This window comes from Aedes albopictus, chromosome 2, assembly GCF_035046485.1.
Source record: "Aedes albopictus strain Foshan chromosome 2, AalbF5, whole genome shotgun sequence".
NCBI lineage: Eukaryota > Metazoa > Arthropoda > Insecta > Diptera > Culicidae > Aedes > Aedes albopictus.
The window spans coordinates 315,601,012-315,626,788 of NC_085137.1; the positions used below are offsets into that span (position 1 = coordinate 315,601,012).

Genomic DNA, 25,777 nt, shown 5'->3' on the forward strand with positions numbered 1-25,777 from the left:
CCATCTTTAAATTGCTAATCTCTTCCGGTTTTCATCATTACTCAACTAAGAATTCGTAGGTATAAATTATTGTCCAAATATAATGATTTGACTGGGATGCAAAGGATCACAAGCTAATTCCAATTTATTCAATATTGCGTAATCATCAAAAGCTAGCTCGCTGGGCACGCAATCGAACGAGTTCCCCTCCAATTGTGACATTGAACTCTTCATGTTCAGCTATGTAGAACCCACTGACTGAAAACTAGAACCAGTCAGTCGTTCAACCCGTTTCCAGCCAATAAAAGTGCTCGGTATAAAGTGTGACAATTCCCAAAGGTAAAACAATGACGTCACTGTTTTCTATTGAAATTATGTACCATAGGCAGATATTATATGCTAGAGCTAGGCCATAGGTAAAAAGTTGATTTTCAACTTTCCGTTTATACTCATTTGAGGCATTGGATTGGAATGAGGATGTGTATAAAGGGTACAATTAGCTTCTGTAGTGAGACGGATATGTCTATATCTTGGATTTTTGATCAGACGTTCTAGTTGCCTCATTCACAAATTTGAAATTTGCGCTACAGGCTAGACTTGAGTAATTTTGATATTCTTTCTGTGGGACAAGAGAAACGGTAGCTGTCGAGAACCAGAATGGGGAACATGAAAAGTGAACGGACATTTTTCGAAGTGCTGGTTAGGAGCTATCCAGTTTTCAGACAAAACAGGTTCAAGGATGATCGTTTTTGCTTACCCAATTAGCAGGAATGTTTTCAGCTCAATTGATTTAGCGCTCAAGGACGAAGATGATGGATTAAATTTGCAAGTTAACCCGTTTTATTGCCATGTGTATGTAGCTGAAATAATATGGACATTAAGATCCGTTTAGAAATAACTTCATTATAACATTGTCATTGTCAGGAATTTAACAGAATACCGACGCAACTCCAATGCTAAAAACTGTTAAACAAAATGGGATGATAATTTCTAAACAAAAAATGGGAACAAAGTTATTATTCGGAAACATGCTTAATCACTGTTACCTGATTTAAGTGTTTTTCAACCGTTAAAAGTAAATCAAATAATTGTGTTGGTACTGACATTTATCCATCTAGATAACCACCTCGACAACCGGTCATTTCAGTTGCAGCTTGGAGATTCAAGGGGGTGGATTCAATATATATTTTTATTGACTGTGATTTGAATGTCTCACTGGACAAGTTGACTTGGATTTGTGCCGTTTTTTACGATTGCAATGAACAAGTATGACGAACAACTAAATTGACGGTTTCAACCCCAACCAAACTGGTTCGCAAAATCTCAGGTTACTCAACGATGCAGAAGCAAATATCCTGTCGTGCTAATTATTAATGACATGTTTTCGTTTGTTGTTATTCGAATTTCACGAATCGTTTGAGAACGATCCAAATCTAATAATATCTACGCTTTTTTTCTCTTCCATTTTTCAGACGCGCCCTAGCAATTCCCATTCAGTACGAACATGGAACTGAGTTTGACGACGGAATAGCTTCGTACAGCAAGTGCTCCATGTATGCCGTAAACTACACCGAAGTACTAGCCAACAACATCCGCAAGGCTGATCCAACCTGGCCGATTCAGTCCTGCAAAAATGGTTGGGAGTACAACTTTACTGATGTGCCATACCGGACAGCAGCCACCGATGTAAGTTTTTTAGATTCACAGAGGCTATTTTCTCGATTCCCCTGCACGCACGTTAAAAAAATCACTCATTTCTGAGTGGTACATCACAAACATGTGTAAATTACATTTCCAGCGCAAGTGCTAGTCGATTTGGCAGAATCTCATCAGTTTAAGTCACATATTTTTTTATAATATCGAGAATATTATACGGCTAACCTAACTAACAAAAGTTACTACCTGAAAGTTTATGGAGCAAACGCTTATGCATAAGTGATTTATTAATTTGTAATACAGCAAAAATGTTAGTTGTTCAAACTGATAATATTTCAGCTATTAGTCAAGCTATCGTATAAATTGGTACGAAAGTTGTCAGAATTTGATGATTTTTTTACACAGGTAGGGCTCATTTATATATGAACGAAAACTAAATAGAAAAAAAAAATCAGGGCCGCCTTATTTTCCGGAAAGCACTAGTGGAAAACAATCATTTTCCACAGACACCACATATGTACTTTGAAAAATCATAACTCAAGAAGAAGCATCGTAGACACATTTTTTGTGAAATCATAAACAAATATTTTCCACTGTTGATGAAAATCGGTTGGAAAAGTTTTACCGTCGGGCGGGGCTTCTTTTTACACTTTTTCGTGGTTTTCCAACTTTATGACATTATAACTCCCAGAGTAGTGAATGGATTTCCACAATTTTTACACATAACAATCGTGACTATGTATGTAGGATGTATGCAAAATTTGAACTAAATCCATCAATAAACAAAAAAATGGTTCATACACCAATCGGACACATCTCATTTAGATGGAGCTACTTTGGACATTTTTATCTATAACAAAACTGCATTGCAAATTCCAGGGTTTTTTAGAAAACTACTTTGTACCAATACTGTAGTATACTATATCAGACATGATTTCAATAAATATATGCGTTTTAAGATGGTTCTGTGCTACCTTTGGTATTATGAGCAGCGTGATATTGCTATATAAATAACCTGAAAAAGGGGGCCATCAACCGTTTATTTAGGTGAAACGGTCATTTATAATTTATAACGATACAAATTTTCGATTCTGTATGCTACGTTGATACATTTTGAATGAAATGATCAACCCTTTGAAATTTATGAACTGTAGAAACAATGCTTACAGACCAAATGTTCTGATGCGTTATGTATTGGTTTACTTATTCGATGTATATTCGCGCCCTGACAAGCAATAAACGGTCTGTTTGAAAAATAATTTCAACCATATGAAGGAAAAACTATTGCTTCATAATAGTCTCAAATACATCAAACTGATTTGAACCATATTTTGAATTAAAAAAAATCCATATTCAAAAGTGTCCAAAGTAGCCCCGTATGTCAAAAGTAGCCCCGCACGACGGTATATTGTATTTTTTTTTGAATTGCTGAGAAAATTTGCTTACGATTCAACAAAAAAAAATATTGTGTCTACGATACTACGTTCTTAAGTTATAATTTTTAAACCTACGGCTCATATATCACATCTGGACAATGTCCACAAAATACAGGGGGTGACCAAAATGTTTGGGATAGGCAACTTTTTTGTCTCTCTCAAAAAAGTTCAACAGGCTGTAACTTATCATAGAGTGTATCAAAAATTCACCAATTTTGACAGTTTGCCAACTTATTATACATGCATCATTGGTACACATTTAGGCACGATTAGTTAATATTTCGCGAAACTAGAACCGTTCTCGTAAAACACTATTTCTTAGACAACTAATTTTTGAACTGTCCGAAACCAGTGAACCAAATTGAATGAAATTTTGAACGTTTATCAAGAATATTTTAATACTTGATGCGGCATCATAAAATGTAATATTTTACCATGACGTTTCACGGTTATACCGGTTTGACATTTTCACCCATTAGAGGAAAATATTTCAAATTTACAATACCACCCAAAAATTACTAAATTTGTTTTTCCTTTAATCCAAATAGGCTCAAATATATCGAATTTGAGATATTTAAAGAACACAAGTAGAAAATCTTTGGATATCAAAACTAAAATTTAATGATAATGTAAAAAAAGACATTTTTTTCGAAAAAGATCCAAAAAACGTCAATTCATAATAACTTTTTAAAACGTTCAAAAAGTACCTATGTTTAAACAATTTGTGAAGCATTAGTATATTGTTAATAATCGTTCAAAATTTCATTCAATTCGGTTCACTGGTTTCCGAGATATGACAGTTCAAAACCAAGCTGTCTTAAAAATATTGTTTTACGGAAACGGTTTTAGCTTCGCGAAAGATTAGCCAATGCAGCTCAAATTTGTACTAATGATACACATATAATAGATTGACAAACAGTCAAAATTTGAGAATTTTTGATGCACTCTATGAAAAGTTACAGTATGTTGAACTTTTTTGTGAAAGAAAAAAAAGTTGCCTATCCCAAACATTTTGGCCACCCTCTGTAGGTCATAACTCAGGAACGGAGGAAAACCACATCTTAAAAATTACAGAACACAGCTTTAAAATTTCCTTTCAAAAATATTTCTTTGAGAATTTTTTCGGACTTTGAAAATAGTTTTTCCGACTTTTTCAACCGATTTTGTGGAAAATAGTTTTTATTTTGTATTTTTTTAATTGTTGAGAAAATTTGCTTATGATTTCACAAAAAAATGTGTCTATGGTGCTTCGTTCTTGAGTTAATATTTTTTCAAATCAAAATGTTTGTTTTCCACTGGAGCTTTCCGGAAAATTAGGCGAGCCCGATTTTTTTTCAATTTAGTTTTTGTTCATATATATATATATATGAATCCTACATATGAAAAAAAATCATCAAATTCCGAGAACCTTCGTACGAAATTTGCACGATAATCAAAAAAATCACCTAATGCAAAGATTAGAATCCAATTCAGATATAATTCAGGAATTACACGGTAAAGCCTAAAATGATACATTTTCATCTGGTTCAAATATGTATGTACAGGGGATAGACAAAATGATCAGGACAGGCTCAATTTTCACTTTTTAAAAAAATAGCAAAAAAGCTGTAACTTTTTGAAAAGTGCATCAAATAATCTAAAATTTTTACTGGAAGTTGATCAACTAGTTGTGTTTCAATGGTCAAAATTTGGGAAAGTTCAAAATATTTTACATGAAGTTATAACATATTCTAGAAAAAGTCATAATTATCCGATAGCCAACTTTGAACTGTTATATCTCCGTATTTAATGAACCAAATGCAATGAAATTTTGAGCGTTTATGACTTATATAATTAGCTTTCAAAAACTTTTGACATAACCTAAAATTGTTAACATGGAAGAAAATTATAGCGTTTAGATTATTTTTTTGATATAACACCAATTTCTCGAAATTTTCAACATCGCTTCAAAATTCGAGATGGTAATTATAGTTTATTTAAATTCCCTCTAACTGACTTTCATATGAATATGTCTTGACAGGAAGTAACAAAATAATCGGCAATAAATTGAAAAGTAATGGGACGCATATTAAAATTAGACCAATTTACTAAAAAATCATAAAATAAATGAAATCGCTGTTACTTTTTTTCTTATTAATAATTTCAAGTTTAGTCAAACTTCTTTCAAAGTTATGAGTCATAAACGCTCAAAATTTCATTGCATTCGGTTTTGCTATCCGGAGATATAACAGTTCAATGTTAGCTATGGATAATTTTGACTTTTTCTAGAATTTTTCTAATTTCATGTAGAATAGCCCAATCTTTCCCAAATTTCGACCATAGTTACACAACTAGTTGATCAACTTCCAGTAAAAATTTTAGATTTTTTGATGCATTTTTCAAAAAGCTACAGCTCTTTTACTATTTTTTGAAAAAGTGAAATTTTTGCCTGTCCCGATCTTTTGTCTATCCCCTGTAGAACATTTGATGGATTTCAGATGGAGTTCAGAAGTCTTCCTGAGATCATTCCAAGACGTTTACCAGTATTTCGTTCAATAATATTTCAAGAGGATATTATTCAGAAACTCTTCCTCAGAAATACTCAGTCATCCATGAAACCTGAGCACCCCTGGGGGTACCCAGGGCAAATGTGAAAGACTTCCATCTTGGGCGGCTGCTCGCTTTAGCCTTCGTGTGCAGATCCGATTCAGTTGCCTTTATTTTCTTTTTGATGTTTTGTCATAACAAGTCCAAGTCCATGGGTCTGTCATTGCTGCGATGGCCAGCCGGATTTCAATCCAGTGCTTTTTTGCAGTTTCAATATCCACCCTTTCAGTAGGGCCCATATAGCCGATGTGATAAGCGCACGTGTGTTCGGGCTGAGGTGTCGGGCTCAATTCCCGGTCTGACCAGGAACATTACGTAAAGAAACTTCCTTGACTTCTTTGGGCATGGAGTATCTTCCTGCCTGCCAAGCCAAACGATACACACACACACACGAGAAAAGATCATTAGCAGAGAAAGTTATCAGTTAATAACTGTAGAAATGTTTATAGAACACTAAGCTGACAAGCAGGCTTTGTCCCAATTGGGACACTACCCTAGGAAGAAGAAGAAAAGGATAACTCCTCTTTTATAGTTTGTAGTCAATTCTTTTCCAAATACGTTCTCGAATTTTTGTTGATGTCTTTTTTTGCAACTTGGTATTTCAGTTGAAAGGGTACCTGTCCAGAATAGTATACCTCATATGTCGGTCGATAAAAACCTGCAGCTTTTATGTAGTCTCCACCGATTCACAGCACATCTAGCTAGCGTACAACAGCACAGATTCCCCGTTGGAAGTCAAAATTCTAATTTTGATGCAATGACCAATCCAATTGGGTTTCCATTTTTTTAACTCGCAAAAGCGTTTGCTTCTATAAACAATGAACTCATCTCCTTAACAGACACCCGATAGTGGGATGCCAAAGTAGTGTGGGGATGTGGACTGCCTCCAACAGCCAATGAAGGAGGTAAGACTGAACCCTCGACTCACTAAGCCATTTCCATTACCACCCAGTTCAACACGGATAAACAGAGTTCGACTGTTACGATCTATAGACCTACTAATTTTGGCACTGCTGTTTCTGGGGAATCAAAACGGAAGTTCTAGATTTTTCCCAACGTTTCAACTTGTGGGAAAATCCCCTGAAGAAAACTCTAACACGAGCCGAAACGTTTGGAAAATCTACAACTTTCGTTTTAATTCTCCGCAGAGACCATTTTTGTGATGAGCCACATCCAGTTTCTTGGAGTTCAACCACTTAAACACAACTGCGATCGAGTGGGCTGTAGACAATTCCACTTCTTTGATCGATTCACCGTAGACAACCAGGGCAATGTCGAACTCTAACGTCAACACCTCGGGTATTCTCAGACGCAGGAGCGCATCGGCAATACCCGTTCAACTGGCGATATTCAACGCATTCCAGACATCCAGAGGTCACTACTGCACAGTAGTAAATCTTCCTCCACTTACGTTGCGCTGGAACGCTATCACGGTAGCCTTTGTAACCGACAAGATAACTTCTACAATCCCGGAAGCCGAACGGGTTGCTCGACCGACCATTTACAGCCTTGGTGTTCCTCAACTGTCTATTGAAGATGATCTTCTCGAGGGGATTTTGTAATCCCCGTAAGTACATCATCGGTGACTCTCTCCTCATCGCCAGCCTCAATTCCCGGCTGTCCTACGAAAGAAGGCCAAGAACTAGGATCATGATGCGAAAAAAGACAATCGACGATACTTTCCAATATATCTGGAGACTGTTCTATAGGACCTATTACACCTCTTGACTTAGCCATCACGACCATGTAGGCTTCAGCCCACGCATTGGCACTCTGCAAGATCCTTAGAGAGCTTCACAGATAAAAATAATGAGATTTACACGTCATGTAAACTTCACTTCAGTCATGTAAACTTAGTGTTATGATGGTTTACATGATATATAATGTAAATTTGTGTTATATGTCATGTAAACACTCAGAGTCATGCTGAATTACATGACATACAATGGAAGTTTACATGATATTTTATGACTTTTACATGATATGTCATGTAAACTTCTGTGATATCCCACGCTCCAATTATGTGCATTTACTTTACACTTTACACTCTTTTTTCGATCTGTGTTGCTCTTATCTCGGTCTTCTGCCGATTTGGCAGAGGCAAATACCACGAGTCGCTAATTTTGCTCCTCACGTGTTTGCTGCAACCGCCGCCTAGCCCGTAGGCAGGCGTGGCGCAGGTCCGCAATCGCTTGAGTACACCAGTAAGCCGGTGGTCTCCCATTTCTAGGGTGGACTCGCATCGCATGCACGTGATTGCACCGCTACCAGCTCGTCGTCGTCTAAGCCAAGTAGGTTTTGCTCATGGCGGAGTGGCTCCCTAAATACCTCTCCGTCGAAGTATCATGTCTTCCACCTTCGAAGGCTTAGCCTTGGCCTAGTCGCCTCTTCCTCTACCCGCTGCCTGGTGTTGTTGTAGCAGATACTGTTGCGAACCGCTATTGTCTACCCTGTCGATCTGCAGAGGCCAGGACTACAAAAACTAACGTTAACAATCGACTCCGCACCGATCCGACTAAACGTACTCTTGGTACCTACCGACATTAGCCAGGTCGACATCTAGTATGGCCATTGTCACTAGCAGGATCTGACCCCAGTGGTTCGTTAAACGGCTTCCCTGTCATGGCCCAGGCATTGAAGTCACCCGTAATTACCACCGGCCTTCGTTCTATCAGCACGGTCATCATACAGTCCAGCATCTCCGTGAACTCCGCGACATTTTTCCCCACAGAGGTTCAGGTTTAGCTTCGATACCTGCACTGTGAATTGTTCACTACGGCTTTCTTGAAGGTATCAAGGCAAAATGTGTCCCTGCCAGCCCCTTCCGTAGCCGAACGGCTGCGGTGGCCACCTGCACCTCGTACTGTTGTCACAGTGGCGTGACGAACTCTTCCGCTTCAGCGATCTCGTCTAGGTTCTTCAACTTTTGTCAGACTTTTGTAGGCGGCGCCCTGTGCTCCTTGTAGCGCTTGAGCTCTAGGATCATTTCACCCGTACGAGTACGTCTAATACTATGCACGATGACTACCAGATCTACGAGCTTGGCGTCGCTTCGCATCCCCTTCAAGACGTCCGAGTACTCAAACTGTTCGGTCTAGATGACGAGCGCGTCGCCTCTCTCGCGCTTAGCGCCATTCTTACGCCTTCTCGGTTTGGCGTTCCTGACTTCGGCGACCTTCATCCAAGGGAGGTCCTCCCCTTGGTTCGCCCTATTCCGTGCTTATCACGAGCAGTCACATCTACCACACCTTTTGGACTACCTACAAATGCGAAGTCTGGGTAGACACCGTAACCTTTTCTTTCACAGGTTCCGCCGCTGTTGCAGTCTTCACGAGTCTCACGTGCTCCTGCTTGGCATCATCCATCGTAAGTCGAAGTCCAATGCCATTTTCACTAATGTTGGACTTTGTGGACACAAAGTCGATGATCTTGCCAAGCTGCTGCTCAGCCACCTCGATTGCGGAGAGTCCTTCTCTTTTTTAGTTGTTGACACTCAACAACCACGCTGCGTCCAGTATCTCCACCGGTTGGTTGGAGTGTTTAATCGAAGTTATAGGTTATCTAGATACGTTATATAGTATTTTTAGTGTTTAAAAAGGGGTATTCAAAAATTACGTAACTTCAATAATTTCAAAAAACAGTAAAAATCAGTAAACCCCACATTTTTTGCGTTTTTTTGTTAAAACATCAATTTGAATTTAATTAAATGATCATCTTTCGATCAAAACCAATTAAGTTTGTTCAAAACGTTTGAAAAATGTGTGAAAATAAATATTATTTCAGTTAAAAATGGAAAAATAACGTAAAATATATGAAAAAAACATGACTTTTTTTAAATAGCTCTAATTTAAAAAACTGCAAATTTTTGCAAAATATTTAAATGTTTTTATGCAGCCCTAATCATGATGTTTAAGATGTACTATTCGAAATTGCTGCGACACGTGACGACACGAACCGTTTTTTAACTTAAAAACTACCAAAATTTCTAAGGTACAATATATGAAAATTTGAAAAGTTTTGTGACATATTAGTTTTGCACCATGCGTGCATTCAAACAGTCCAATAACAAGCTTTCATATGCTGGATAACATAAAACATGTATTCCATTCTCAAAATATTATTATTTTATTTTTTTCGAATAATTCATTTTTAAATTTTATGACTTAGGCCACTTTGGCAGTGAAAATGTCATTCAAATACAAAAGCTGGTATGCTTTTAATTAAGAATCATAAAACTACAATACATTATCTTTGTAATAAGGTGAAATAAAGTTTAAAAATATCAATTTCGTTTTTTGAGAGTTTTGGCCGCCCTTTTGTATGGAGCCCGACCAATGTGACCTACCTAAATTCTGTATCTCACGAACGCATCCAGTTTTTCTAATGAACAAAACGGTTTTAGGCGTAAAACTGCCTGGAGAATCGAATGAAAGTGGTTAAACAGACCGCACGGATCAGTGCTGAAAAATTCATTTCGTCATATCTAAATTCAACCATGAACAGCTCATTTTAGAAGCTGAACCTGAGAATATGGTATATGAAAATCTTGTGCGGCTAGACCAATTCTGCAAGAAAGTCACGGAAAAACTGCTATTTTTCGAATATTTAAGGTAAATGTCACGGACTACCTTCGAAAAATGCCAAATGATATTCACCGTGAATATCATTGGGATTTTTCGAAGGTAGTCCGTGACATTTACCTTAAATATTCGAAAAATAGCAGTTTTTCCGTGACTTTGTTGCAGAATTAGTCTAGCCGCACAAGTTTTTCATATACCATATTCTCTGGTTCAGCTTCTAAAATGAGCTGTAGGTGATTGAATTTAGATATGACGAAATGAATTTTTCAACACTGGCACGGATCGTTATCCTGCTCATTTTACCCTAATTCCCGAGTTTTTATTTAATTTTATATGAAACTAGCTCTATAAAACTTATGAAACATGAATGTGGTTTGCTTTGAAGGACTTTTCTAAAGGATTAAGATGTAGAGAATCGATTGGAAGTGATTGCAGTGACCGCATGAATATATTTATGCTTATTTTACCCTTACTCCCCACATATATTGAGTTTTGTATGAAATTAGCTATATAACTCACAAGAAACTTATGAGTGGTATGTCAAGAAGCGTCTATTTGGAGGATTATGATACTAGGAATCAATTAGAAGTGGTTGCAGTGACCGCGCGAATGTAATTATGCTCATTTTACCCTAATTCCTCACATATATTGAGTTTTGTACGAAATTAGCTATATAACTCACAAGAAACTTAATGGGGTATGTTATAAAGGGTTTCTTTAGTGGATTATATAATACAAGGAATTTAGTGTAGGTTTGCACTGTTTTTTTCCCACTGTGGAACGGGTGGGCCACTGGACCACCAAGCCAGTCTGTATTATTCGTACTATTCTTGAATATGCTTTCCGGCATCTGGTTTGAATCTTTCATAATATCATCATCGAATCAGCAGTATTCTATCAGTAGCTGTAGTAGATGCAATAAATGACTAATGACCATTCCTTTACTATTTTTACTTTTGTTTTCAGTTCGAGTGGGTCTGTGAGAACGCGTACCTCTCGACCCTGTCGCAGTCCATCTTCTTCGTCGGTGCCATTGTCGGGGGGCTGCTGTTCGGTTGGATCGCCGATCGGTACGGCCGTATCCCAGCCCTGGCCGGCTGCAACGTGATCGGATTCGTCGCCGGTGTGGTCACCGCTTTCGTCGGCAACTTTTGGCAGTTCGCTCTTTGCCGGTTTCTGGTGGGGTTCGCCTTCGACAACTGCTTCACTATGATGTACATTCTGGGTAAGTGCGCGCATATGCAGTTCATTACAAGCTAATTTGAAGTCAAATAATTATAAATGAGATAGCACCTACTGGTTTTGGAACGAATTTTGGGTACGTTGAATTCGAACTTGATATTTATTATGAGTCTGTTGAACCCTATGACTTAAGTAGGAATTGGTACCAGCGCGGTGACGATTCAAGCTCAACCCGAATAGGCAGTCAAGCAAATCGTTTTAGGTTATTTCCGTTGATTAATGACGCAGTAGACAAGTGAGTCACTTGAGCAGCTTGGGTGAACACCTCTAAATTTGCACCAAAAATAACTAGGTGAGTGCCGTAATATCCACTTATAACAGGGTAGAACCAAGCTAGAACTGACCGTGCGTACTAAATTGGTCGTGGGTTTAAGTGAAGAGAACAAAAGTTCGTCAAGCAAATCTATTAATGATCAGTGAGCGGAAAGCGTGATTAATAGAATTTTGGGCCGGCTGTATGCGGAAGCTATTTTGCCAATCTGTTACGTATTTGGACATCTAAAGTGCCATAGGGTGCGAGCACCGGTTTTGGCCAGTCTATGGGAAATCATGTTTATAAAAATATCAATGTGTCAAATAAAAGGTTTCAATCTATATTTTGTAGGAAAAATGCAGGAATCAAGCTAATACTTGATTTTTGCATTAAAAGTGGCACTAGCCAAAATAGAAGCCGTGCGTCAGTTTTACCTAACTTATGTTCATTTTGACCAATCATGTGTTCTTCTTATGGGAGTGACTAAATTAGAAGCGCTCTAGCCAAGATAGATACATGGGTGCTGATATTTTTAAGGAAAATTATTTTTTCCTAGCAATTTTAATCAAATTCTATGGTTTTTACAACTTCAATCATCATATTATATTAGGATGTACATTGTACATCTAAAAGAAAGCGCGCATATTTTGAGAGAAAGCGCTCACGCTGCAAGCGCAAAAGTGCATTCCCGGCGGTAGAAGCACTTTTGCGCTCACCTTTGATGGTGCGCCCGCGTGCACAGAAATTCGATATGACCACACATTGACAAAGCAGAGCGGAGGAAAAAACAAGGATGGAGGAACAGGAGGCACTCAAAGATTTGGACCAGTAGATCGAACAATTGAACGAGTGCAAACAATGGGGCACGTTCGGTGTAGTACTAGATTTGTAGTAATGAGCTGAATTTTAGTATGGTGAGAAGGTCAATTCTCCGTTTCTGCAATGAAATGGTGCAAAAAGTGTGGGTATTATAATTCCTTGCCTAATTTGATGCTGTTTGAGAAAAACTTTGGATAACTATGTTGATTATGTTGCAAGAAATGGAGAAAACAACAACACTGTTGCCCAAAGTTTTGCTCAAACAGCATCAAATTAAGCGGAATCACAATACCCACGCTTTTTGCACCATTTCATTGCAGAAACGGAGAATTGACCTTCTCACCATACTAAAATTCAGCTCATTACTACAAATCTAGTACTACACCGAACGTGCCCCATTAATCGAAACCCAAGTAACAACCCTGTGTGATAAAAGGTTAGCATTTAAAATATATGTTTTTGTCATTACGTTGTAAAAACATCAACAGGGTACGAAAAACGGATCACGCCGAAAAACAAACGCATGTCAAGCGATGAGAGCAATAAAACAAATATCGCTTGCCGTGCGTGTGCAGATATTTCGGCGTTTCTGCTGAAATTTTCGACCCACATCATCGAATTCATGAGCATTTGGATGAATTAAGACTCTCACCATCCTCAGAGTAGAGTTTCAGTTGTAAAACCATGCGAAAATCACGATGTGAATAGAACAAGGCAAATATTCCTACCGTTTTTGTTGTGAACAAACTCGGGAGCGATTTTGTCATTATCTGCTAACGAAAAAACAAAGCGTTGTTGCCGTGCCTTCTTTGTTGCCTATTTTTCGCTTGCGGTGCCATATTTTGCGTACACTGAACATCAACTTTTCAATGAGCAAAAAAGCGCTAAAACGACATTCTTAAAAAAAAAACAAAAGTGCCGAAATGAACTACTTTTCGACACTTGTGCTGAAAAGTTGCATTTTTCCGACTTTTCGGGTCCGTATGAAGTTGATCACCAATATTAACTTCTTTTTCCGATCAGCCTAGATAGCTGTGTAGTGTCGGTAGCGGTTGGTTCAACTGGCTAAGAATAGCACTATGGACCGCCTGTTCCAGTGGTAGGAGTCCACTAATCAGGTGACCCCTAATTCAAGGTGTTATGCGGCTTTATGCTTACCGTGCCTAGGAATGAATGGTTAAGGGGGTCTTATAAAAACCTAATCGCAAACGGAGCCTGTGGAGTACCAGGGCACCATCCACACTGCAGTGGTGCTCAGGCTGGAGGGTACCGCGGGCCAAATTTGCAATTCGGGATCGACCTGCGGGCCGCATAAAACATCGATGCACAAAAACAACAAAAAGAACAATTCCAAAGCATATTTATTAAAAATCTGAACTGTTCAGAACTTATGTAAGGGTCATACATTATAATCTATTGCCCTTCGTAGAGTTCAATTTAGATTCATAAGTTTGGTTGAGAAAAATGTTTGAGCTTCAAATTGAAATTCAAACAAACAATTTAGAAGTTGCCTCTAGAATTGCCTTGAAGCCACTTCAAGAACTTGTCAGGCAGCTTTTACAAGAATTTCTTTTGAATCGCTCCAAAAGGTTTGCTGGATTTTCTCCTGAAATTTCTTGTGGAGTTGCTCCAAAAGGTTTTCGAGAAATTTCTTGAAGTTTCTTTTAGTTTTTCAAGAATTCTCTTGGAACACCTCCAAGAACTCCTCTTAGATTGACCTTTGGAACTGCCCTGAATTTACTTCAGGAATTCCTCATTAATCGTTTCCAAAAATTTCTCCTAGAATAGCTTCCGGGTTTTTCCGAAAATTTTCCAGGAGTATCTTGAAGATTTTAGTAAATTCTGTCCATAAGTCTCTTCTAAAGTTGATGAAATACTTCATCATTAAATTTCTTCTAACATTAGATTTTTAACAATTGTTTTCGGAAGTTTCTTCAACATTATCTTCTAAAGTTGCTGCTTAAGTTGCTTCAAATTTATTGTTCAAATTTTCCTCAGGCGTTCTAGACATCTGTTGTGTCTTGATGCAGTTGGTCTTGGAATCTTGTTTGTAGTTCCTCCTGAATATTGTCTTTTCGTTGCTCGAGGAATTTATTCTAAAGTTGTTTAAGAAATTTCTGTTGGAGTGGCACCAGAACATTTTTCTAGGAGATGCTATTATAATTTCCATGCAGTATCTCCTCAACTTTCTCATTGAGATTCTTCAGGTTTATTTTCTCCAGGATGATTTGAGTTTCTCCATATTTTTCGCTTAGAGTTGCTTAAAATTTTTCTCCAATAATGTTTCCTGGAGTTTCTCCAAAAATGTATCCAAGAGTTTCTCCAAAAGGGCACAGGAGACGCTTTATGAATCTCGCCTGAGATTTTTTTAAGTTCGTTCAGGAGTTTCGCTTGAACAATTTAAATTGGATTCGTAAGTTTTATTTCGAAAAATTTGTGAGTCTTATAATAGAAATTTAAACAAACAGTGAAAATTAAACAATATTGGTAACCAAGTTGAGATTTGTTGAGAATTTTGTCAAAAACTTCGTGCTTTGTGTTTTTATGTTCTTCGGAAAGGCCAAATGTGAAATATTTGCTCACCGTTGCATTGACTGCGCTTAAAAACTGCAACTAATTTTTAAATGATTCAAGATTACATTTTTAACAAACTTTCATTTGATTCGTACCACTTATAAATAACAATAAGCTGGCTTCGTGACTTAGCTGAAATGCCGAAATATTTCAGAGTTACGATTTCGAATCTTACCAGAACGGATTGTTCTTTTTGTTTATTTAACATTCAATTTGTGTTCAACACTGTGATGATTGATCAGCATTTTTTTGTTTGATTTCTTAGTAAATTTAACGAGTTAACTATCATTTAAAACGGCTACGCAGTCTCGAAATTAGCAAACGATGTTTATTACTTGCCCAACGTTTCGACACGTTGGGCAAGTAATAAACATCGTTTGCTAATTTCGAGACTGCGTAGCCGTTTTTAATGATAGTTGAAACGATACAGTCGAACCTCCACTAGAATGTAACGAGTTATTTCAAATAATCGTTCAAAAATTTCGATTCGTCTTAAAGTACTCCGCGGGCCGCATCTTAAGGCTTGAAGGGCCGCATGCGGCCCGCGGGCGCATTCAAATCGATACCGATCTGGCTTTATTGTTGCTGTTCTTTTGTGTGCTGTGATTGTTAAGAGTTTAATCTAGCCTAGTTTGGGTAGTGGCTACGGTTAGAATAGCTCAGATCAATCTTCAGCACAAAAGAACAGCAACGATCAATCTTTGCAGACTTATGCAAAATGGTACAGCCTAAGTGGCGTTAATCGAAGAACCTTACTTTCGTAAGAGGAATTTTTATCTAGGAAACCTTGTGAATTCGGTGTTTGCTACTTTAAGTAAAAATGAAATTGCAAACTCGCGTGTCATACCTCGAGCATGTGTGCTTGTAAACAACGCAATCGTTGCTACACTCATCTCTGAGCTAACCACTAGAGATGCATGTGCTATCATAATCGATGTGTTTGTTGGAAACCTCAACAGGAAATACGTTTATTGTTCGGTTTATTTACCGCATGATGAACCGTTACATACGGATGCTTTAAAGCAAGTCATCGCATACTGCACTTCAAAAGACCTTCCGCTAAATGTTGGCAGTGATGCCAATGCTCACCATATAATCTGGGGCAGCTCAGACATCAATTTGAGAGGCTTCAGTTTGATGGAAAACTTCAGTAGTACAGATCTTGGATTACTTAACATAGGCAACCGCCCAACCTTCATGGTATCTGCTAGAGAGAAAGTGTTAGACATAACGCTTTGCTCTAGCGGAATTAGTCACGAACTGACCAATCGCTACATCGTTTTTGAACATGTGAATGTTACTTCGCAAACTTTGCGTTTCAGGAACCCCCGGTCAACCAGCTGGGATCTCTTTACCGATTCGGTTGCATCCAAATTTCATGGATACTCACCATCCATTGGCATTCCGAGTGATTTAGATGATGCCGTTGATACTACAACGGCCTTCGTTATGGAAGCTTTTGAAGAAGCTTGCCCTCTGCGGTCGGTCTGTGAAGACCACAAGAGAAACCCCTTGGTGGAACTCTGATCTGGCGAAGCTCAGGAAACAATGTAGAAAGAGTTGGAACAGACGACGTTCGGCTGGATCGCAGGCTTTCAGGTCGGCTCGCAAGGCTTACCAGAAAGCTCTTCGGTCTGCTGAATGATCCGGCTGAAAAAAACCTTTGTACAAATGTTTCCAGTTAGAGTGAAGTCGGTTGAACAAAATCCTTGCAAAATCTAAGGATTTTCAAGTGAACGAACTTCGTTTGCCAAATGATGATTTCACTTCCTCTGATGAGGATGTTTTGGAAAGTTTATTCAGTACACACTTCCCCGGATGTGTTTGCTTGTTTGCAGTTTTGCTACAGGATTTTTCCCAAATCCTGGCGGAATGTTACTGTAAAATTTATTCCGGAAGTGGGTCGTGCGTCGTATGAAGAAGCAAACAATTTCAGACCTATCAGTTTGACCTCTTTTCTTCTGAAATGATTAGAACACAGTGTCGATCATCACATCTGTGATGTTCATCTGGCCAATGTGCCTCTTCATGTGAACCAACATGCTTACCAATCTGGAAAGTCCACTGTGACTCTTATACACAAAGTTATTTACGATATCGAGAAGGCATTCGCTCAAAAGCAATCCTGCTTGGGTGTTTTCTTAGATATCGAGAGTGCCTTTGACAACGTGCCTTTCGATGCCATATTGAAAGCCGCACGGAGTCATGGTATATCTCCAATGATATCCAATTGGATGCACCAAATGCTCAAAAACCGACATCTCTTCTCGACATTGCGTCAAGCGGCGATTAGGAAATTGAGTGTTTGTGGATGTCCCCAAGGGGGAGTCTTATTACCACTTTTGTGGAATCTCATAGAAGATATGCTATTGAGGCAACTCAATAATAGCGGTTTTCCTACTAATGGTTTTGCCGACGACTATCTAACGTTGTTAGTCGGTATGTGCATCAGCACTCTTTTCGACCTGATGCAAAACGCTCTTCAGGTAGTAGAGGGTTGGTGTCGCCAATATGGCCTTTCGGTTAATCCGAGTAAAGCATCTATTGTTTTTTTTTTTCACGGAAAAACGAAACCGTAATGGCGTTCGACCTTTGCGTGTCTTTGATTCTGAAATCGATGTGACTGAACAGGTAAAGTACGCTGGGGTCATTCTTGATTCCAAGCTTTCTTGGATACCTCATATTGAGTTCAGAATCAAGAAAGCTTGTATGGCCTTCGAGCAACGCCGGCGAACCTTTGGTACAACTTGGGGTATAAAACCCAAATATATCAAATGGATTTACACAACTGTTGTTCGTCCAATATGGATAGCAAAAGGGCAAAGTGAGAACGGTTCAATCAAAATTAGGCCATCTTCAAAGGATCTGCTTAATGGCGATGTCTGGAGCTTTCTCTTCAACTCCCACGGCGCGGCGCTCGAAATTTGCTTTGACGTTGCCCCACTACACATTCATCTCAAACAAGAAGCACTTTCTTGCACCTTTCGCCTATGGGTACTCGGTTGACTAGAGGAAACTCCTATGAACCGCAGTTCAACACACACCTCGTTAATTCCACTTTTGGTGACAAAACGTCAATAAAACATTATTATTACTTAGGAATCAATTTATTAAAGAGTTTTGGTGTACTGGAGCAAAACCGGGACAGGTTGTATGTGAATATACTGCACACACGGTGTTAATTTAATCACGATCAATTCGATACAGCCCGTCTAAGACACCCGATAAATGTCCCATCACTAACCTGCTCATTACCCAGGAGTCGCATACTAATTGAGATATATGCTGAACTGTTTAGCATTCGACACAGTAATTCCGATTGATCAAGTCTAACAGGCTTATTAACCCATTTCCAACGAGGGGTAGCCGTAGCGCCTTAGAAACAATGGGTGTAGCTCGAGCGACGGACGACTACCGTGCCAGATTCGATTAGGTATCACAATCAACAACAGTCAACACCGTCTGTCTGTCACCTGGTATTCACTGCACGCGGTACGACTAATGTGACAAACCACCTTCCATTTAAGAGATAGGGGAATGTGTTCCCACTGATTAGCATATGTATGAGAACACGTTCTAAGAAGAATGCTCCTATGCGAAACTGTGGGTGGTGGATGGATAGTGGTAAGGGGTACATTGAGCTGCGTTACACACCTGCCTGCTCTAAGGTGTATCGTTTGATCCTGATGCATGTGCTGCTGGTAGCAGCATGCATTGCATGTGCATGTGAATATCAAATCATCGGCACTTGAACAAAGCATTTGATGTTTAACATCGTGTACGTCGTGACTGGAGGGAAAATGTACCTAAGCAAAAACAATTGCAAACATGGGGTTTTGTGCGACTTATGGTCGCCGAGCTACTAACTAATGCCCTCATGATGGAATGATACGGTTGTTGCAACGTTTCAGTAGATGCAAGAAGGGAGAACAATTAGTTGAGCAATTAATATATCAAGTTCGTGACAGATGGTGTTAAGATTTGAATAAATTTATAAAAAACTGTAGTTACTATAGATAAAAGAAGAACGAATAATAATTTATGTTTGAGTAACATATATTCTTCATATGAATAATGAAGTTTCACAACGCAAATCTTTTCGGAATATCTTTGTACTCTTCGTATTCTGTAGTATTAAATATGTTGTTAATACAGTAAGGACCCGATTTTGTCAGGCCCTGGTAGCATTTTGGGCTGACAAAATCGGTTACCTGACAAATTCGGGACATTATTTTAAATTATTTTTTTTATTCATGAAAAATTGTTCTGAGCACGTCAGAGACGGAGAAAGGTGTGGAGGGTCTGCTTTGGGTTCGTTCAAATATTACGTAACGCCAATGAGGAGGGGGGGGTGTCCAGCGCTGTGTTACGCTTTATACAAAATTTTAAAATGTCTCTTTCAAAACTACCCGAATAGAGGTGAAGTACTGACGATCAAAACGTGATATTGGTTGATTGATATAAGAGATAAAAGATCTGAAAATAATATCTGAAAAATGTTCCTGCAACATCTGAACAATTTCGTAACTTGATATTTCAAGATCAAACGAATAGCTTGCTGCTATTGGTTAGATCTTACAAGATCTAAATATGATCTGATGATGATGTTCAAGGAGTAAAATTTAGATATTATTTTTAGATTTTTTATCTCTTATATCAATCAAACCAATATCACATTTTGATCTCAATATCAAAATATGCTATTATTGAGCTTTTTTCTTCTACCCGGGTAGTTACGCGGTGGAGGGATAGCTGGAATTGCCAAATTTTACGTTACGGAATATTTGAACGAACCTTTTGTGGTAAAAAAATCGAATGGGTGTTAAGGACACAGATAAAAATGATATTTGGCAAAGTTAACATTCAGTGCTTTTTACAGCAGAACGATTAAATCATGTATTTCTTTTTCTTCTTGTCAGAACATCCCTACTGGAACACAGCCTTCTCCAAGCTTATACCAATTGTGGTCTACGGAAGACAGTTGGCACTGGGTAGCGCAGTTTAAATCATAACATCTAACTTTAGCTGTCAACGAATGGAAATGAACCAACATCTGATTGACAAGTATATACACTCATACTATCCGAATTGGCTATGTTTCCGCTGCCTTTCCACTTTAATTTCCAGAGCCTAATCTCTAAAAAAATCTCTGGAGATATCTTTGAAGAAATGATCGGGGGATTTTTTAAAGAAATTACCCGAAGAAATACGGAACGTAATCCTTAAGACATTTTCGATGGAATCCCGTAAGTAGTTTCTGCAAAAATCTTTACAGCAGCTCCGGATAAATCCATTGAGTAATTTCTGAAAAAAATCCTTACTGCAATCTCTGTAGAAATCTCTAGAGGCATTCCTTTAGAATTTTCTGAAAAATCATTGAAAGAATCCCTATTGCAATCTTTGAAGAAATCTCCTTGAGAAATCCATGGAGCAATTCCTGAAAAAGTACTGGGGAAATACCTGAAGCAGTTAAAGAGAAATCACAGCAGAAATGGGTTGTTAAATTCTAGCATGAATTCCAGACGAATTTCCAAAAAAAAAATCTAAAGGAATTTCAGAAGCAATACCAAGGTATTTTCGTCAGGTAACCCTGAAAAAATGTCAAGAGGGACCCCCGGGGAATCCATAGAGGATGCCCCATTGGGAAATCTAACAGAGGAATCATAGTAAAATCTCTTAAGGAATTCTCATATGAGTAATAACTGAAGGCATTGATAGAAGAACATTTTAAGAAATTCCTAGAAAGATCCCTGAAGGAATCCAAAGAGGAATTCTTGAAAAAATCCCTAGGGAAATCGCTAGTTTTATTCATCAATGGGTTGGCTCCAGGGGCACGTTCTCTTCCATTAGGGAAATTTGTGCCTTCCGTAGATTTATTGGACTAATTCATATAGGAATTATTGCAGAAGTATCTACAGAATTCTCTGAATACATCACTAGAGGAGTTCCTCTAGAAATTACAAGATAAAGTCCCACAGGAATACCAGCAAAAATTTCTGGAGGAATCTCAACAGGAGTTCGTCAACCTGGGGGTATCATAGGAAGAATGCATGGACAATTCTTAGGGAAATATCGGAAAAGGCTCTTATAAAAAATTCCAGAAAAATTCTTAGAAGAACTCCAGCAGAAGTTCCTGGACTATCCAAGCAAATATGTATGGAGAAATTCCAGTAGGATGTCTTGGAAGAATCGGTAGGAAAATCCTGAAAGAATATCAGCAAAGCTTTTGGAGGTATCCTAGCAGGAGTTCCAGAAAGCTTTTGGAGAAATCACAGGGGGAACTCTGGAAAAATCTTAAAGAGACACACCTTAATAAATCGTTATAAAATTCCCGAAAGAATTCTTTTAATAACTTCCGGCGGAATTCTTGGAGAAATACCAGCAAAAATACTTACAAGAAACCACGCAAAAGTTCTTAAAGGAATCGCAGCAAGAATTCCTGAGGGAATCCCATCTCGAATTCCTTAAGGGTTTTCAATAAATATTCCGACAGCAATTTTTGAAGCAATCCAAGCCGAAAATTTACAATACAAATATCATAATGAATATCTGGATCAATCCAAACCAGTAAACCTAGAGGAATCCCAAAGATGTCAGAAAGAAAAAGTAAATGGATTGACTTGTATTCAAAACAAGCGTTTATTGTTTGTTCTGTTCCAGAGCAAATTAAGAAGAATAGTCTTTAAGCCCATGTGGTAAGCGCACGTGCAATCAGCAAAACCAGGCTAAGGGTAACGAGTTTCATTCCCAGTTAGGGCAGAATCCATTTCATAATCGACATTTCCTTAACCCTTCAGCACGCGCGCTGTTGTAAAAAGTGCAACACTACCAAAAAACCTCGCTCGTCGTATACAGCGCGAGCGTGGTGCAGTTTCGGTTGCTTGATGGCGCGTGTCCTGGAAGGTTAATACCTTGTATATAAAATATCTTCATGACTACCACACGATACACAAATGCAAAATAAACATTGACTGTGGGGGATCTCAGTTGAAAATTGTAAAAGTTGTCATAAAATACTAAGCTGAGGAGCAGACTGTGTCCCAGTTGGAACGTTACGCCAAGAAGAGAGAGAGCTGGAATCTTTTCGCAATTTATTACAATATTGGTTTAAAACATTGGCGAGAGTTGGGTGCTAAAATTGCATAAATGTGTTAGTTTGCAAAAAAAGTTTGGCTGTTTTTAAAAGTTACACGAGTTTTGCTCATTGCTAAATTTTCCTTGATGCCTAAAGACAACAACTGCATTAATGATGTTTTTAAAATTAGAATTCTGAATGAAAAACACATTTATTTTTTTATTTAAAAAAGGTTGACAAAATCGGGTCAAAAAGCTGACAAAATCGGGGGCTGACAAAATCGGGTCCCCACTGTAATTCCTTTCTAATGTTTTTTTTTTTAAAGAAAGTCTAGTATTTTTTCTGGGTAAATTTGATTTCAAATTTCAATAGGACTGGCCAGAATATTATTCCAGAAATTGCTTAATTTGGCTATTTTGAAAATGTTGAAATTCCCATACAATTCGTGAAATTTCCTAAGGTGATCGTTTTACTTTGTTTTCTACTATTGTGCACTTTAAGAATTTCAATTAAACTTATATACAAAATGCTTAGATATAACATTTCATTTCACATTCTATATGAAACCGATCTAAAAATTTTATGGAGAATTCTCGCAGAACTATATTCTGATGTTTGTTTTTTAACTATATTTAAACTTGATTTTTGTATCAAAAATGTAGGGCTTTTCTATGAGTAGGTACTCAAAGAAAGCCCCAACGATCTGTCTTTTTATGTAATAAGGCCAATAGTAGTTCATTGCAAAGCTAATATTCAATTGATAGGAGAGAATTTTCAGTAATCAAAAGAGCAACTGAAGTAACAAAGGCACTCGGTGCAGGACTTTACCGAAAAACAATTAGAAGTATTCATCGTCCCCTCGATTAACGGTTATACACTACCCGTCATAAGTATAGTCTCACACAAAGTATTGCAACAATATTAAATCACATTGACTCACCTCGATATCTCCAAAACCTATGGACTTACAAAGAGTCCTCAGCAAAGTTATTCAGAAGCCCAAAAGCAACCACTTTTCTGAAGGCAGCATTTTTTGTAGGTATTCTAGTTTTAGATATATCGAGGTGAGTCAGGGTGAAACAATATTGTTGCAATACTTTTTGTGAGTCTATACTTATAATGGATAGTGTGTAAATTTTCTAAACGTCTCACAATTAAAACATGACCTGTTTCACAGCAAAGTTGTCATTTCTGGTGACAGGTGTGAAACCCCATTGTGACGCTTATTGAGTATGACAGACGCTCGTGCTTGCACTGCACCTACTAACAAGCATATTCCCATACAATGCAACGAACGAAGCGCATCCATGTCTAGTCTGGAACTATAAGTAGACCCATAAATTGAGATTAATGGGTGACCTTTTCTGTTTCGAACTTAATGTGTCGTTTTTTCCCGCACATTCATACTATCCTTAAATGGGAAGTGAAGGCGTTCGTGCACTTTGCACATTTCAAGTAAACATTATTAGCCTAATCGACAACATACCGGAATGCGAATGCGGCCAAATGAGTGGTAATGTGTGAACCGTATGTATTGCGATCAAAACGTACGTACGTACAAGTGAACTTAATTGGGTCCTTGAGGTACGCAGAATTTCGATGGACGTCGAAGCGCTATTGCCAGACTTGATTGGCATTGAGACGCGTTTGATGAATGATACTTGTGCAAATTTGAAGATGCATCGCTTCATTCATGATACCGTAAGGATCGACACGGTGAGTTGAATTACTATTCAGGAGCTGCAAGCGATAAATAATCTTCCCACTCGAATTCGTGACTCGGGTAAAGCTTTATCTCGTACACTTCTCTCGAACGTGTTTTATTCGCATAAAAAAAGTTATAAAAGTCTTTAAATTTCAGTCACTGACTTAGCACCTCCCAATCATGCAAATCATCATGACAACTAAAAGATCAACGATCAGCTGGAATGACTTATCGATTAAGCAGGAAGTTGGACTACTTGCGCAGCGATTCAGATTAGGAAATTTTATGATAAATAATATCATATAGCCATTTTTCAACGTTATGCCAAATGCTACGGATTATTGTATAGCATGGGAATAAGAGCATAAGGTTCTTCGTTTCCACAGCTCAGAAAGAGGCACATGATATTCCACTTACATTGAGCCGTCTCTATGGGTGTATGTGTTCCATTTCATACAGAAGAGCTAGTTTTTATGTAAAAATTTTCAGATATTTCGACAAAAACAAAAATTGATATCATGTCACTTTGAGTTATTATTCATTAAATTTCCGATTAATCATCAAATCACCAAAACCACATCGAGCTATGACATCAAAAATCGTTCGATTTGAAATATGATTTAGATATTCTCGTCTAACCAGGTTGCCCTGAAGATGAGCGAATAAATGCTCGAAACGTCGGCTATAATTAAAACAGTTGTTTTATATAAAAAAACTCTATGACCGAAAACGCACCAGCAATCGATCGTTTGATGATTAAATATGAGTTTATGTGACTCACGTAAGCAAAAACATGTATTTACTGTTTGTCTTCAGTTTATTGAATTCAAGAACTGACTTCAACTATGGCATACCAGAATACTCAGGAATCTTGTTGAGGCACTTGCTTCACCCGGTTCGATGTAATATGCGTTCCTGTAGCTAACAGAAATTGATTGCGTACAAATAATTCTAATTGTTGTTCATTTACGGACAATATATAGCGGTATAACGATTTGTTCTAGCGCCACCCTATGAACTATGGATAAATGTCAAGCAGTTTTTTTGCTTCATCTTTTCCATTTCAAATTTCTCATCAAAGTCGTCAAAGAACCACTTTTAGAGCTTCCAAAAACGCACGTTTTCATTGTTACTACGTCATTTCGTTCAAACAATATAGACGATTTTCTAGAACAAAATAGGCATTTTCAACTACTTTTTGCTTGAGTTACAGAAATAACACCTCTCTTATTTTTTGATGTGTTTTATCACAATATTTTTTTTTTTTGAATGCTCGAAAAAGATATTTTGCCCAACCCGTAGTATTGCCTTTTGTATAAACAAAGATTTTTGAAGAAAAATACTCATAACTTTTGAACCAAAAGAGATAACGATCGTCCCCGCACGCGACGCGTTTTAAAATGCTCTATAAGTGATTCTTGGGCGACTTTGACTAAAACTGAAAAACTTACAGCCACAAAACCGTCTTTTCTTGAATCACCCTAAGCTTGTTCAGAGAAATTTCTCTAGATAGGTCAATTTAATAGATACATAAAAACTGTCTTCGGCAAACTTGCTCATAATCAATAGATCTACAACTTTGCCGAAGAATGTATTTAGATATTATTGCAAATAAAATAGGTTAGGTTTCCAATTTCTTCGAAAATATGGACCACCCTAATTTTCACGTACATTGGAAAACAGGTATGTTTCGTCTAGGGCCAGGGTTACGTTGTGTGGTAGGAGAGGGGGGGGGGGGTACTCCAGGCAACGAAGAACAACTGCTGCTTTCCAAATTTAAACTATATTTGCCCCCGAGAGGCACACGCCTGCTCGGGAGTGATCTTCACTTTTTTTTTATTTTTTTTTATTCCTGTTCGGGTATGTCACTGC

At 38.0% G+C, this 25,777-nt stretch overlaps 1 protein-coding gene across 1 annotated transcript in view; it reads left to right on the plus strand.

Moving 5' to 3' along the window:
* The window catches only part of LOC109412539 (organic cation transporter protein), a 208,755-nt gene that overhangs the window by 118,675 nt on the left and 64,303 nt on the right, over positions 1 to 25,777 (plus strand). Inside the window, exons 2-3 of the mRNA XM_062852308.1 lie at positions 1,452 to 1,665; positions 11,204 to 11,462. Of these exons, the coding sequence (XP_062708292.1) occupies positions 1,452 to 1,665; positions 11,204 to 11,462 (473 nt within the window). The remainder of the gene's footprint in view (positions 1 to 1,451; positions 1,666 to 11,203; positions 11,463 to 25,777) is intronic.